The 15,575-nt window shown below is 43.4% G+C and overlaps 7 protein-coding genes across 7 annotated transcripts; 3 read left to right on the top strand and 4 right to left on the bottom strand.

Moving 5' to 3' along the window:
- Positions 1 to 1,842: 1,842 nt before the first annotated feature.
- Positions 1,843 to 3,202, bottom strand: I203_101611 (cofilin; the record flags this gene model as incomplete). The annotated part of the gene is made up of 6 exons (XM_065516918.1): positions 1,843 to 1,868; positions 1,942 to 1,995; positions 2,096 to 2,172; positions 2,656 to 2,894; positions 3,106 to 3,123; positions 3,200 to 3,202. The coding sequence occupies 6 exons, from the start codon at positions 3,200 to 3,202 to the stop codon at positions 1,843 to 1,845; spliced, it is 417 nt and encodes a 138-aa protein (XP_065373736.1).
- A 345-nt stretch (positions 3,203 to 3,547) lies between these two features.
- Positions 3,548 to 6,930, bottom strand: I203_101610 (uncharacterized protein; the record flags this gene model as incomplete). Its single annotated transcript, XM_065516917.1, has 16 exons — positions 3,548 to 3,582; positions 3,668 to 3,818; positions 3,899 to 3,973; positions 4,037 to 4,174; positions 4,345 to 4,644; positions 4,709 to 4,814; positions 4,872 to 5,216; positions 5,271 to 5,331; positions 5,384 to 5,483; positions 5,550 to 5,670; positions 5,751 to 5,870; positions 5,939 to 5,979; positions 6,095 to 6,268; positions 6,457 to 6,541; positions 6,624 to 6,638; positions 6,710 to 6,930. The coding sequence occupies 16 exons, from the start codon at positions 6,928 to 6,930 to the stop codon at positions 3,548 to 3,550; spliced, it is 2,088 nt and encodes a 695-aa protein (XP_065373735.1).
- Positions 6,931 to 7,680: 750 nt separating this feature from the next.
- On the top strand, positions 7,681 to 8,107 carry I203_101609 (uncharacterized protein; the record flags this gene model as incomplete). Its single annotated transcript, XM_019148931.1, has 2 exons — positions 7,681 to 7,738; positions 7,857 to 8,107. The coding sequence occupies 2 exons, from the start codon at positions 7,681 to 7,683 to the stop codon at positions 8,105 to 8,107; spliced, it is 309 nt and encodes a 102-aa protein (XP_019001950.1).
- Positions 8,108 to 8,569: 462 nt separating this feature from the next.
- I203_101608 (uncharacterized protein) lies at positions 8,570 to 9,281 on the top strand (the record flags this gene model as incomplete). The annotated part of the gene is made up of 3 exons (XM_019148930.1): positions 8,570 to 8,728; positions 8,816 to 8,936; positions 9,019 to 9,281. The coding sequence occupies 3 exons, from the start codon at positions 8,570 to 8,572 to the stop codon at positions 9,279 to 9,281; spliced, it is 543 nt and encodes a 180-aa protein (XP_019001949.1).
- A 289-nt stretch (positions 9,282 to 9,570) lies between these two features.
- On the bottom strand, positions 9,571 to 10,934 carry I203_101607 (uncharacterized protein; the record flags this gene model as incomplete). Its single annotated transcript, XM_065516916.1, has 8 exons — positions 9,571 to 9,659; positions 9,917 to 10,020; positions 10,083 to 10,217; positions 10,299 to 10,381; positions 10,461 to 10,481; positions 10,584 to 10,701; positions 10,772 to 10,803; positions 10,872 to 10,934. 8 exons carry the CDS (start codon positions 10,932 to 10,934, stop codon positions 9,571 to 9,573), a joined length of 645 nt encoding a protein of 214 aa, XP_065373734.1.
- A 343-nt stretch (positions 10,935 to 11,277) lies between these two features.
- Positions 11,278 to 13,807, top strand: I203_101606 (uncharacterized protein; the record flags this gene model as incomplete). Its single annotated transcript, XM_019148928.1, has 4 exons — positions 11,278 to 12,135; positions 12,246 to 12,494; positions 12,557 to 12,874; positions 12,944 to 13,807. 4 exons carry the CDS (start codon positions 11,278 to 11,280, stop codon positions 13,805 to 13,807), a joined length of 2,289 nt encoding a protein of 762 aa, XP_019001947.1.
- Positions 13,808 to 14,389: 582 nt separating this feature from the next.
- On the bottom strand, positions 14,390 to 15,271 carry I203_101605 (60S ribosomal protein L37-A; the record flags this gene model as incomplete). Its single annotated transcript, XM_065516915.1, has 6 exons — positions 14,390 to 14,495; positions 14,636 to 14,714; positions 14,931 to 15,004; positions 15,083 to 15,096; positions 15,202 to 15,207; positions 15,269 to 15,271. 6 exons carry the CDS (start codon positions 15,269 to 15,271, stop codon positions 14,390 to 14,392), a joined length of 282 nt encoding a protein of 93 aa, XP_065373733.1.
- Between the last annotated feature and the right edge of the window lie 304 nt (positions 15,272 to 15,575).

Below are 15,575 nucleotides of genomic sequence, written 5' to 3'. Positions count from 1 at the left end.
GTATGGCTGTGTTAATCAAATGAACGATTTGATCTGACCCAATCGATTGACAAGTGTATATGCTTGTGCGATATGTGCTGTGTTGATTATCTGATGAAGGAGAAGAAGAAAGGAAAGAGACAGCAGGGAGAAAGCAAGTACTTGTATATATATATATGGGGTTGGGTTGGTTGATTGACTGACTGATTACTTGATCGACTCGTCCGCATTCGTAAGCGTAGATCGTAGTATCCTACAACGGTGAGGTGGCGCTAATTACCAGTTCAACCTGGTTTGTAATCTGCCACTTGGCATTCCCGATAATCGGATTACACCGCATTACCAATAATTCCTAATCGAGCCTTACGATTGGGGTCACGATTCAGGGTTCAAGTTCTAGATTGTGCGAGTGTCATTATTCAGACACCCCATTCCCCGGAACACGATCAAGAACCAGAACAAGGGAAACGTAATGAAACCGGAGATGGAGCGGGCATTACTAATGGATGTTTTTATGTTATCGGTTTGCGTTATCTAGCTACGCGGCCGTGGAGTGATCTACCGTATCTTGAATGGTTTGGTTTCTGTTCAATATGGAAAAGACGATCGTAAAATATCGACACATGTTATCGTTCAATACATACCCAAAGGCCAACGAAGAAATTCACTGGACAAATCGGTATTGGAGGGATCGTTCTGGGTAAATGTCTGATTTGACGATTCATCCATTGGAGTAACAAGATGCCGTCAAATCGTCAAAAACGCAAAGCGTCACTGGCAAACTCTCTTGCAATCAGCGAGATATCAAATCAGAATATGACAGAGTTCGTCACATTCTACCCCAAATACTTGATATAAATTCGCATTAATTGTGCATTATTCGTTCTCTGTTTTCCATTAATATCAACCATATTATACCTCAACCCTCCTTTGTTTGATCTTGAATGCATTCAATGCATTCCATCACCTCGATTCCTCGTCTTTGCTGGGCTCGTGACAAATATACCTTCTCGTTCGGCACATTTTTATACATCCCGTGATCGTTCTGGCTTTTCTCCATGACTGACGTACGAAGCGATTGTTCTGAGCGGACCCCCTCTCCCCCGTTGCTCCCTCCGCATCAGCGAATCATACTCATCATGGTATAGTCATTTGTGATCTATCTCTTGTCGCTGATACGATATCTTCGTTCCTCAACTTTCTTTTATATCAATATTAAACCGCAGATGCCATTTTGTGTTCCAAGTACGACATCCGGCTTCCCAGCTTCTGTTTGTCCTTGGATACACCAGGACGTGAAATGGGCTAGGAAGATGTAGACACAGAGTCCACAGCCTTAACAATCGATCACAATCTAACATACGCCTCTTCGCCGAGGGATTGTTCTGAGAGATCTGCAGGAGATTACCCCAAATTCTCCTCAAATTTCCTTTCATCGAAAACCTATTGACAAGGTCACATTGGCAATACCGATTCTCACAGTCCAGCTATCATACCCTATACACCAATATCAGTCAAGTATAATGGGACCAATTCGTATCTACATCTTAGATCAGTCAGTGCGATATCTCACTCGTCACTTGAACAAGTACAAGAGTATCGTGATCCTCTTCCTTTTGCTAAGGTGAGAAGAAATCCGTTGAGTTGATCGGCAGGCAGTTAAAAGGAGAATTCATTCATGTCTTATAACAAAAGTTGTATTGGAGTTTGATGAGAAAGGGGATATCGAATCTGTACGACCAATTACTTGATAAGCGATTCCAATCCAACTTTCTGGTGTTTGAGGATGAATATATCAAGCCAGAACTCACAAAACACGACGAAGAAGAGTTAAGATATTCATCTAAGCTAATGCCATCATGTCTATCTTCGTAGAGCCTTTTCTAAGACTACAGTAACGTACGAACAACATCAGTTATCCCCTATCTTATGCTCCATACTACAAGTAGAAAGATAACTTACTAGCATCTTTGGTGATTTCTGAGAAGTCGGTAGCTTGGATTTCGATGTGGATACCTGAGTAAGAAGGGATACAAAGTTAGTTTCGTATCATTGTGTGTAGATACGGCGATGACAGTGAAATATGACGGGTAGTCTAGAATATCTGATCACTCACCTTCGAGTCGTCGTCTGAGAGCGTCTTTGGAAGAAGCGAACATCATTTTGTTCTTGACGTTGGCGTCATCTGGGGACCTGTTCGGGGTGTGGGGGTCAGCACATCGCTTCAAGGGGTTGATTAAGGTATCGATGTTCCGTCATTAAAGGCAATGTGAAGGGCAGAAGAAGAGATGATGTTATGAGGATATCTCCTTAACGTGTAAACGTTGAATTGAAGTATCCGGCATTGCCATTCGAAACCAATCCAATACCTCCTTCCCTCTCCGCTCTCTCCTCTCCTCTCTCTCCTCTCTCCTCTTCCCTTTTCCCTCTGATCTTCCCCTTTCCCTCCTGCATCTCTCCTCTCTCCGCTCCTCTCTCCCTCTCTCCTCGTTTTGTCCTCTCTCCTTGATTCGAATCACTCCACAGTCATCTCACGCCTAATATATCTCTCTCCCCTCGCTTCACACAATCCAATCCTCCTTTCACCACAATTCTCCACAACACATAGCACAGACACCATACCCCGCCCCCCTCTCTCCGAATACTTCCTAAAGCCAAATTGAAAAGATCACTCACCAAACAACAAACACCAACTTATTTCTCACTCCCTCACCTCCAGGAAGGGTAAATTCGAAATCGTATACAGCCCATCTACATTCCTTCTCCGGTAATTCACCTACGAACGTATCGAAGTCCTTATCTTCCGAAGTTTTCAATACGACGATGGACTTCTTATCTTCCGATAAGCCGTAGACGACGTAGGAGAGTTTCTTGCCTGTTTTGAGTTCTTGGAATTTCTCAAGACATTCTTGGGTCTACGAATGAGAGCATTGAGCTTTAGCGAATGCTCGTGTGAGTGAGATAGATTGGAATGGGATGCAGGGGATGGGGTATATGGTATATAGTATATTATGTATCTCTCTCTTATTTTTCACAATCATGACACCCCTTACTCCTTCGTCCCTTCCCAGCTTATTCCAAGTATACATCACACAGGAGAAGGAAGAGAACGTAGATTACACTCACAGGTTGAACACCGGAAGACTAATCCATCATTCCACACACCGAAATATCAGCGATGAGCTCAATTATGAAGTTTTATAACCAGAGACGAGCTCACCATTTTGCCTGAATACTAATTTGGTCCTTCTATGTGATCTAAAAGAGGAGTTATGCAGTCGAGGGGATATATCAATGTTCTCCAGATGAACGATAACAACCAACGTCTTGATGCTGGTCCATACGAGTGAGTAGTCAATGCGGTGACGATGGTCTTGTATCAACAGCAAGTCAGCGTGGCGCGACTGATTACCCTGAATGGCTCTGGTGTGGATCGGAATAATCCTACTGTGGCACTTTCATCCTCCACAAGATACTTCATTAATGTTCATTATCATATCGTATAGCAACTATCATATAGGATACTATGTATTTTATATACCTCAGACTAAGTAAGGTATTGCATGGTCTAGAACGTGAATGCTTCTTCGAGGAAAGCGTGGTCTGGGAGAATAAAGGCATCAGCTTATACTCAGCTGGACCGCTCGTCTAACGCATTTCATATTAATCGAAGTTGAGGTTAACTTACAATCAAACGCCTTCTGTCCCTCTGAGACAGCTCTCTCCTGACCCTCGTCCAAAGGCTGTGGATCTTTCTCCTCAGGCATGATCTCAGATAAGAATCTGATGGTTTCCTTTGGTAAATGCGCATATTGGAAATCTATATCCGTAACGTATGGCTAAAGTAAGACACGCACCACAGATTTGTCAATTTGGAATTTAGCAGTATATGAGGCTAGTAGGCAAGTACTCCACTCACCTTATCACCTGCCATTCCTCTGAACGCTTCTCTCAATTGCTCAGGAGAAGACGCATCGTCTTTCGTCAAAACGACCTAACCCAGCAAAAAAATATTTCAGTTAGCTGATGTTCCTACGCTTCGCGTAAGTAAGCTCACCAAAAGATCCAGCCAAGCCTCATAAGTGACTTGACCGAATTTCTGTTCCAATTCCGTATAGATTATACCTATCTCTTCTTCTGCGTAGACTATTCCCAAGGATGCTAAAGCAGAATGCATCTCCCATACACCGAGGGTCTGCAGTTGCTCGACAACGAGACGATGACGACAGGAGTGAATCAGAAATAAGGCAGGATAAGAAGGATAGCCGCGAAAAATGATGATTGCGAAGTGTTAGAAGCATGGTCAATCCAATCAGCTTCTCTTCCATTTCTTCAATATTAATTTCACGACAAACATGCACTCACATTACTATCCTCATAAGCGAAATGTTTGAAAGTCGCCTCGAATTCCTCCAATTTAGCAGGCGTGACATTGGTATGTTGAGCCGAAACCAATTGATTATCCACAAATGCCAATTTCTTCTTCACTCCCGCTTCAGCTAACGACAACTCATATTCTAAATCATCATACGTCAAGACGGTATAATCATTTTCTTCAACTTTGGCTTCTTGACAACTGTTGTTAAGTGAGGATATCTGAGTGGTCAAGGTGGTTCGAAGTGAGGGGATGGTGGAAGATAATTTGACCAAGGTTTGTTTTTGATCCTTCATTACATATCCACAAAATATATAAGCTGAAACACGATACTCGTTATAGCGTCAAGCTTACAGGTAAAGATCCCCTCAAAGCTCCTATAGCCTGTTCGATCTCTTGCATTCTCAGTACAAAATCTTCCGCCGCCTTAGCGAAACTCTTCCTCAAAGCATCTTTGATACTGCGTCAAACCTCATGTTAGCTGTATTCTAGCTCTCTCGGGAAGTATTCAGCTCACTCTCTAATCGTAGCATTGATACCTCTACTTCTAGCAGTCTCAACCACCAAAAACTCCTGCCATCTCCTCTCAAGATCCTCCAATCTCGATCCATTGACTGGTTCCCATGATCTCAGTGAATACGTTTTGATCTTGGTTTGGATATTACTATACAGCGCAGCTAATTCCTGTCTTTCTTTCACATATTCACGTTTTGTCGTTTTCTTGTATTCGTTGAACTTGTTCAGATGGGCGATCGCTTCAGGGTAAGTGGTAGATTGAGGTATGAGTGACCAGGAATGAAGTGTCGACTCGAGTGAGGAGAGGAGAAGAGCCATACGTCGCTCAAAGTCGTTTTTGTTTGTCCTACGTACTTTGGTTAGCTGATTTCTTCTGACTATCTATGACGCTTCAGCTCACCAAAGACCTTGCATCAACTCTGCAAATTTCTCTACCCGTCTAGCACCAGTCTCCGCTTTGTCTACATACGCATCTATTAGCTGCGTCCGTAGGATCATTGCCAAGTGATTTACCTTCACTAGAGAATTTATGGAAGAACTCCGCTACATAAGTCATCACCGATCTTTCGTCTGGCACTTCTACATCACATAGATCCTTAACTTCGAGTAGACGCTACATTACAAGGTAGAGATATCAGCTTGGCTTGTGCCCTCGAGCAATTGTGCTTTTTCAGCTTACAGGTATACCCAATCTCTCTTCTGCAACCTTGAATGCCAATTCTGTATTTCCCCTCTTATCGCTTTTATCCAGGGAGTGATAATCCAGCAGCTCAGGTCGATGACGATGTATCAGAGCGCACCTAGATTGACCCAAAAGAAATTTGACATAAGCAATGATGTACAACCTTTTCGAAGCAAGCAAATAAAGAGGAAATCTTACAATGCCAGACCATTTGCGAAACTAGATTTGAAGTTCTGAATATCCACTTCAGGATTATAAGGTGTTGTTTTCCTCTGACACCAAAGGAGTAAACCGTCTTTGGCCGAGAGACCTTCTTCGCTATGATCATTGAGTATGTTAGTCATTTTGAACCGGATGTATTGAAGCGGAAGGTGAGGTGGACATACGTGATACTGGCGATTGTAAACCTCAAAATCAAGGTCCATATCTACATCGCAAAGTTGCGTATCAGCATCTCCCAGCGTCTGCACCTATACTGGGCGAGTCCTGTAGGTATCTCATTCCCGACACGGAAGGTAGGTGATGATTTGAGACAAACTAACCATACCCAATATCAACTTGAGATTCCCATCTACAATATCTTCAGGACCGATATTAGTCAATTTTATATTTTTACCTCTTATAAAGTTCAATGCTTTAGCTGCATTTTCACACTTTTGAACTCTCATGGTAGGTTTCTTGACGTATCGTCCTAGGGACTCTTCTGACATGATTTCCTACGAGGTGTCAGAGTGAGCTGGAGGGTACTAGGTAGGGAATCTGATATCTGGTGGGCTAGCTTACAAGTAACTGTTTTGCAAAGTCAGAGTCAGCTGATGGTTCAAATTTACATTCAGCAGTTCCGGATGAAACATGACAGGATCAATGTAGGCGGTGAGAACAGATGGGCAGCCATGTCACTTACTTGGATAAGCTTAACGCCATTCGAGAAATCTCTAACCAAATCTATCATAGGGTCCAATCCTTGACTTTCGAGCTGTTTATTCAACCTATACATCCCTCGTTCATCTCAGCTTCAAGTTCCCATCTCAAGTGACAGAATGGAGGAAGTTTAGCTGTGAGGTGACTGACCATTTACAGAATGTCCTATCACCTCATGATTCATCAAATTAGCTTCTCTATCGTTTGTGCTGGATCTCGCAAACAGAATAGCTCACCTAGCTTGTATATCAGCCCATTCGTACTCCGCCCCACCACCAGCCGTAGGGCTTCCAATAGGTTTCGGACTTGATGGTCCTCCATAACCGTTCGTTCCAAGACCAACACCGAAATTGATCGCTCCTAGTGACTTCGTGCGTCCGTGACCCATCCTGTCGGTCGATGAACTACCAGAAGCATGCTGGGAGTTGCGTCGTTCCATCGGTATAGGCGATAACATCTTGTCTGGGATTGGTTCTACTTGACTCTATCCAGGTAGATGGTCAATCCCTAAGGCGTAGGTTGTAAGATGATGGTATGATGATGATGGAAAGTGAAGTTTGTGTACACTTTGAGAATGGTTCAAGCTGAAACACAAGCAAAAGTACCAACTCACGGATATACGCGTATGATTTGTGAAAGAAAGACAAAACATGGTCACAGCGTGTCAGCCACGTGTGACTCCTCATCGACGGAATCAACCGGTTGAACCGTAGATATCACTAGCAGCTAGTCAGATTCAACGCCAAGGATCTCACGATCCACTCCGTTCATACAGTCATCTTCTCTTCTCATGTCAATCCTTTGATCGCCATCATCTCCGACATCCTCATCCTCATGCATGTGGACCTCGTTGTTACTTCACTTGCCAAGAGACACTCAAGTCCAATGTATCCCCCTAAAACGTTGCAAGGTTGACGACGATCAATCGAAGAGGTAGATTTACGTCATAATTGATGAGTCATTCCTCATACTGTCTGTACCTTACGGGTATACATTCCTATGTGACGTGTCGAGAAGATCAGTGCGCCGGGCTTCGTACGTGGAGTGAGTACAACCAAGAGTCACACGGAAAAGGTATATATACCCCACTCATCTCAAGTCACATTCCTTCCTCGTTCTCTTTCTTTCTCAACAACGATCTCTCTTTCCATATATAACAAATAACAAATAACGAATTAACGAACGAACAAATAAAATACAGGACAAAATGGGCTTCAACACTCCTGATCACGATACCATGGCCAGACTCAGAGATGAGGCTGAGAGTGAGTTGGCTTTCACTGTTACTTCAATCCATACCTTCTTCATCTTTCTTTCATCCGTCTTCATCATACCTCTCATACCTTCCTTTACAAACATTGTTGATACCCTTTCTGTCCGTAGACAACCACAAAGCCTACTGGGCCGAAAACGGAAACGGCTATCAACCCACTGGCAAGTACTTCCCAGGATTCGAAGCTGGATGGGCCGATGCCGTTGCCGCCTTGTCATCAGGAAACGATATCCCAGGTGACGTAGCTGGATGGGCTAAGCAAAGAGCTCAAGAGTCCGGACATTCTTCCGATGACGATTGGGAATGGGAACATGGCTTCAAAGCTGGTGCTGAGGCTGCTAAACAAGCTGGAAGCGACTAAGGTGAGTTGATTGATCGAACGATTCGAGCTCTCTCCATATTGATCTCCTCGGCTTTGGTGATGAGGGAGGTAAGCTGACTGTTCTGAAGATACTCATTTCAATAGGTTCATAAACCAACATATCCTCTCTTCTTCTTCGATGAGAAAGGAGTTGATAAAGATTGATGGATTGATGGAAAATATGATATATGATTTGAAGAATTTTCATGCATAACGTATCAAGTTGCACCTATATATAGAGTCTTATCCGTGGTTAGTTGCACACTAAGATGATCCGATGATCTTGAGATACATCCCACTTGTTTCCGTTTCCGTTGGATAGCAGTTGATGGTGGACTGCGGCAGCTCCAGTCGACTTTAGACGGAAGTAGAGTACAGACCAGATCTCTCGTTATAACCACGATCCCTCCTCACATCCAAAAGTGAAATGAGATACTTGAAACGCAAGTGTACCACGTATCAATGCCCAATTTCGCATCATGTTTTCCCTCTTCCTCAGATCGAGCTGATTACCCCATTCAAGATCCTCTGATACCTTCAACAACAGGTGATAGTAAGGTAGTGAAGGGTTGCATCTTTTGTGACGCATCGAAAGAAAATGGTTTCAACATAGTCTACGAGGTAAGTGAATGTGCTACCTACCTTTATTCATTTACCTATATGTATAAGAATCACTGAGCTCGTGTGTGTGGATATCCTGTGATGTAGGATAATCAACTGATAGCATTTTACGACCGTACACCGCGAGCTAAAACACATTTATTGATCATACCGAGAGAACATGTGGTGTCTTCAGTCAAACAGCTAACCGAAGAACATCTACCATTATGTGAGTACTAACAGATGAATATCGCATATCGTAAATGGTATATAGCATATGGTAAGGGTCTAACAGCTAATTTGTCATATAGTGGGTTCAATGAGATCCCTTGCAACTTCCCTCGTTCCAGATCGACCACCACCTAAAATGGGATTCCACATACCACCTTTTTCATCCGTACCTCATTTACATCTTCATGTGTTCTCAGGTCCACACACCATAATTGGAAGGTTGAAGTATCCGATTGCTCATAGGGGTAGAGATAGAGGGAAAGGATGGAGTTGGTTCGTCACGATTGATCAGGTTGAGAAGATTCTGCAAGATGGTGGGAAAGTAGGTCTAGGGAGGGGCTGAAGCTTTTGCGAAGAAAGTAGACTGGTATACTAATGATAGAGATAGAATAACGATATTGACGACCTACATGCAAATTCATAAATATGAACAGACGGTATGAACAAGCATGAATGCATAATAACATGATGTTACAATATACACCCATTAATACGTACAAGTACAATTATATCCCTCGACAGATGACTGACACCATATCATATCATAAGAGAGGCTACTCATTTCATCAGAAGATGATATTTGTTCTCTTGACAGAACGGAAAGAAGGTCACTTGCTTTTGATTGAGTTAATTTATCCCAAAACGTGTGAGTTCTTCTTACTCTTCTTAGCTTTCTTATTACTGAAACTCCTCCAGTCTGATATACGTTCTTCTCTCCGTTCTGTTCATTCCAAACCAAAAGAGAGAAAAAAAATCAAGTGTCAGCATAATGCTCACCATTACACCATATCATGCAGGAAACAAGGAAGATAATGGGATCTGGTCGATCTGGTCTCCTTAGGTAAGATGTTGATCTTGAAATCGTGTTTATCTGTGTACGACACAAAATCGTAAGATACCGCCGCCATATCCCGAAGGACAGGTAAGATCGAACATCCCAGGTAGGTGGATAGATTGAATGGTTCTTAATAGACTTACCTTCCCATTTAGCTTGTTCTTCCACTTTCCTCTTCCTAGCTGCTACTTCTGCTTCCTGCTTGGCTTTTTCGGCACCTTCGTTTGCATATGCCAATTTGGTTTTCCTGATACAACACAGAACGTTCCATCAGCTCGGCTCAGTCATGTTGGAATTAGGTAGGCTCACCGCCTTCGTGCCAATTCGTCTTCTACCAGGATCTCACGACCCTTCGCTCGTACTTGCTGGTCAAAAGGAGGGGTCAAGTTGGTTATTCGAGGATCGTCATCTGGAATATTCGTTGAGTATCCACTTCCGAGTATGCTATCAAACATGACCAGTTAAGCATGATCTTTCAGATAACAGAGAACAGATGAGATGTCATGGCAATCAAGACCCACTCACGCTTTCAGTACTTGGGTTCTCGCGTGAGTCATAATCATGTCAATGTCTTTTCTTTTCGCAGGATCAGAAAGTTGGTCTTCAGCCTGTGGTGTGGTCGGAACGAGCGATATTACCTATGAAGTCAGTTGTACATTCTAATAGAAATAAGAGAAACTGACTGACCTTTTTCAGAAAATCAAACGCCTGTTATTAATTGCCACCACCAACACATAAAGACATTACATACATGAGCCTCAATTCCTTTGCTTTGGGAAAGGAATAGTGAGAATGGGAGACACGACTCACCTCCAAACCTTTCTCATGCTTGAATTTATCTGGATGAATCAGTAAAGATTTCTTACGGTATTGTTTCTTAATCTCAGCTTCTGTCGCCGTTATAGGTAAATCGAGTATGTCATATGGGCTAGTTCATTATGGCAGGCATCGGTCAGCTGAATTGCATCGACAGCATCTCTATCGCAAGATCAGCTCACTTTAATTTAAATGCTTTCAATATTCTTTCCACCTGCAGACGAGGAATCAACCGTTAGTCAACTAGCCCATATAAGGAGAGTGAAGAAGCAATGAACCCACCTCCAGTTCTTTTGCTAAATCATTCGCGTTCTTCTTGAGCACTGAATCTAAGTTACTGGCCATCTTCGTATCGAGTCGGATGAGGTTATAAGCTAATAGTATACCAGATTACGAAAGGTAGGAAAAGAAAGCACGGAAAGAAGGAAGAGGATGAAGCAAGGGTTTGTTTAGGTGAGCTGGTGGTGGCGGTGGTGGTGGTAGGGTACAGACGGAGTTTACGGTGATGTCCGTCAGTCGACTGGCCCTCGTCCGTCATCACGCGAACCCACAACCTACTCTGTATAATCTTATATATGTTAGTTATAAATTGTATCGTTGGCGCTCAATCTTTCTTCATCTCTTCATCCTTTCATCTTCACATCCATCACCTCGTCCTAATATCTTCTCCTCTTCGCCCTCTCACACCATGTCCGACGCTGCTCTCTTCCTCAGAAAGCGAAAGGACAAAGACCGCCGCAACAGGGTACCGTCTCGTTCGGTTGGTGGCCCGTCTACTTCCACTTCCACCTCGGCTTCTGGTCCTTCTCCATACACACGTCCTTCTAATGCTGCCGCCTCATCTTCCACTTCAACCACCATCAAGCCCGAATCGAGCGATACTACCAATGGTAAGAACCCCAATATCACCGAGATCAAGATCTTCTCTTCTGGTTCAGATGGAGGACTGCGATTCAACTTTATGAGACTCAACCACGAGAAAGAGATCGATCCAAGTCAAATTGGCAGAACAGTCTTATTGAATCGAAAGCGACCTGGACCTAAACAACCTCCATTATTCGCTTTGGACGGTGAAGGGAAGATCATGGGTAAATACGTATACGATGCTAGTGGGAAACCCGTGTTGGATGCAGAGGGTAAACCAGTAGTGGAGAAGAAACCTGAAGGTATGGATATGTCTTTGATAGGTACTGCTCCACCAGGCTCTAATGAAGATCATCCTCCACCTCCTACTAAAGGGAAAAGAAAGATGAAGAAAGGTACGAAAGAGGTATTTCATCAGGATGTAGAAGTCATGAGACTAAGAAGAGAAGAAGCCCAACCTTGGATATTAGAAAATTCAAAACCTAGATCATCCACCGGTGCAAATAGCAATATACCTGAAACCTGGGTTGGAAGGATGCAAGAACCTTCGGCGTTACCTACGGTATTGTTGATTAATGACGGAACGACAGATGGGTTTGAGATGGTACCGCTAGGTAGAACTTATAGGTTCGATCCGGAAAGACCATTCAAAGCGTTAGATTCGGATGAAGCTATCAAATTGGTATGTCATCGTCATTCTTACTATGATCTGTCAAATAAAATCAATATGTCGCCTGTCTACCGGTCTTCTTGTGTCACGGGTGCAGGGCTAATGTTAGACATCGTTTGCAGTTCGAACATCAAGCGAAACATAAAATACATGATAGATGGGCACTCCGACCTGAAGGTTCGGATACCAACGGTAATGGCTCGACATCTGAAGGACCCGTACTTAATATAAAAGCAGAGAGAGACTTGGAGCAAAGGGCGATGAGGTGGGAAGGAAGGATGAGGCTGAACAATGGTAATTTGGAGGATAGGAAACCCAAGATTGAGAAGTATGAGGATGATTATGTCAAAGAAGGTAGAAGGGCAGAAAGGGTGAGTCACTACCGACCGAACACCGTTTGAACAAGTGCTGATGTTTGTTATCATTGTCATAGGGTCTTGAGGGAGGTATCGATGAAGAATTGGATTTCGACGAAGCGGAGCATTTCCAAGACGACGATGACGTCAATACGTTCTATCGAAATGCAGAGGAAGAGGATGATGCGAAAGAAGCTGAAGAACAACAGAAGAAGGAATTTAGATTGGCAAATGCCAATGTGGGTGATAAACCTCAGATTGCCGAGGACGACGACGAAGATGATCTGTTTGGAGAGAGGAAGAAGTATTCGGAAGAAGGTAAACAGTTGAAAAAGATTATGAAAAAGAGAAGAGAGGAAGGTGAAGATGATAACTTGTTCTCGGATGATGATTCGGTAAGTTCCCAATTCATCTCCAGAAGATGACTGGTCTGAAGGTCTTTTTGTTTCTTGTTGGTCAAATAGGACGATTCAGATACGGAAAGTATTGATAGCAAAACATCCCAAAACAAAGATCAAGATAAAGACAAGGATAAGAAACCCCTTGCAGATGGCGATAGACCCTCTCGACCACCTTCTAGAGGACCTGGATCCAGGGGTACCTCCTCACCCACCGGTAAAAGGCCTAATGGGCCTATGCCGGGAAAAGCCTCCACCGCTCCTCCAGGTTCAGGTGCCGCTTTGCTCGCTCAGAGGGCTGCATCACGAGGTGCATCACCTAGACCTTCCGGAGGAGCTAGAGCGGGAAGTCCATTATCTGGTCGAGCAGCTAGTCCCGAAGGTAGAGCGACTTCTCCAGTCATGAGGGGTAATTCACCTGTTCCAGGACGGGGTCAGTCACCTGGTCCGGCCAGGGGATCAAGTCCCGTATCTGGACATTCAACACGGGACGCCTCGCCTGCTCCTGGCTCGAGTGGTGCTGCGAAAGGCAACAAATCTGGTAAAAGGAAGACTACATCTGAATCACCTGGTCCATCTGGTCCTTCCGGTCCTTCGACCAGTTCACCCTCATCTAAAAGGAAGAATTCACCTAGCGAGGCAGGAAGAGTGGGAAAAAAATCCAAAAAATCAGGATCGAATACTCCCACTCCAGGTCCAGAAGAGATTGAACCTTTCCCCGGTATGATAACGAAACAAGATGTTTTAGATTGGTTTAAAGGTTTGAACAAGAAGACTGTACCGATGTCCGAGGCGATCGCTGCTTTTAGAAATAGGATCATGAATGCTGGAAAGAATAGGGAAGCGAACCAGAAGTTGTTCTTGGGTTGGATGAAGATGTTGGCTGATCAGGAGGAGAAAATGTTGAGGTTGAAAGATGAATATAGATAGTTAGGTGGTAGGAGATAACATGGAATTCTTGCCATTTATAAAAAAAGGATGTAGAACAGATATCAGGTGGTTTGTCAATTGTTATTTGTTTGATTACATGATTTCCTGTACCTGATCATATTGGAAGATGTTAAATTGATGAGAAGGATATAGCAGTAATTGGACGGAGGACTAGAAGTGAGAGGTCGAAAGAAGATGGACGGACGGTCTCCTGTTCGAGAATGTATAATCATGTTCCGTATCTGGCAAGAAAAGAATATAACGTATCTTACTCATATTATCATGTTACTCGCATATGCAAAAATTGTATCTTTGTACTTTGTTTAAACAGAAATTGAGGTTTGACGTATCTTGCCAGATTATATATACGTTGCTGGGTTATTCTGGATATCTTGAAAATATCCATGGTGCACTCTGTAGATCATCTGCCAAATGCCCAGTTCTGTTTTTTTTTTGGGTATGAATACATGCTCTGCTCGAAATGCAATTGCAAGTCTGTCTCCGAGCCTAACGACCAGACCACCATCGTCTACTCCCAAAATCCCAAATTCATATCACATCGTATGTAGTACTATGAATTGTTTATTCGGAAGTGGCCTTGACCTTCTTAGGGGCAGCACCACCTTCTCTGAAACCGTTCTTGAATCGTCGGTTGACGTCTTTAAGGTGGGCGTGTCGACCGGTACCGCTGTATGGGCGAAAATGGAATATAGGTAAGATAGTAAGAAGAGATCAACCGTAGGTGTAGAATAAATAGAAAGATATTGTTATCATCGTCAATATGTATTCTCTTGGTTTGTATAATGTTTGCAGTATAAATAAACTCACGTAGTCTTTCTTCTCTTAGCTTTCAAACCCCAGTTGAAGGATCTGAGCTTGGCAGCAGGGTAACCACATTGAGCACAAGCTATGAGGGAGATCGATGTCAGTACTACTTCTTGATACTCTATCCTACTGGTCCTGCTCTATTCCACTCTCCGATCTTCGCGAAACATCTTCAAACCCCAGCCAGTGATTCGCCCACCACACTGCACTCCGAAGTAATCCAACATCGTTGCCATGGCCTTTCTTCATTCCCCATTCCCCGTTCTCCACTCTGACATCCAAAAAAAGTGATACCCACTGAGCTTTTGCTTGTGGAAAGATCGGTTACCACATCTTCGACAGAGAGTGTGGGATTTGGAGTGTCGTTTACCGCTATATATCACGTAGCACAATCGTCAGCATTATATCCTCCATCTGTATCCGATATGTATGGTAAATAGACAGACTCACAAAGAGGGTGTACCCTGTTAGATGGAGAAGCGACCAGGTCAAAGAAAGATTGATCAAAGACCTTCCGTCAGCTATGTTGTTCCATCTTCCATTCTGTCTAAAAAATGTTTTATACGTACTTTACCCTATTCACACAGCACTCATCAGCATTACTTCGTCTTTTGCGAAGGGGGAAGGGGGACATACCATTTTGAATGATTTTTGACAACTTGAAGGATAGAGAGAAAAGCTAAAAAGGTGAATTTGATATAGATGTTGAAAGATGATGAGCGACAGCATGCAACAGCGACCAGCAACTAGCAACTGAGGAGGAAGTGACGAGAAAACGAAAATTGGAAGAGAGTGCCACTTTGTAATTCCCGAGAAAGCAGTTTCGCCGGGATTTGGCATGGGGAGCTGGAGACTGGATATGATAATCCTCCAAAAGAATGCCACGACATGGCTTTCCGTGTCCCCACGTGTCTCTGTGGAGACTCCGGATCTTCGATTGGGA

Source organism: Kwoniella mangroviensis (genome assembly GCF_000507465.2).
Source record: "Kwoniella mangroviensis CBS 8507 chromosome 1 map unlocalized Ctg01, whole genome shotgun sequence".
NCBI classification, from domain to species: Eukaryota; Fungi; Basidiomycota; class Tremellomycetes; order Tremellales; family Cryptococcaceae; genus Kwoniella; species Kwoniella mangrovensis.
This window is presented reverse-complemented; position numbering and strand designations above follow the sequence as displayed.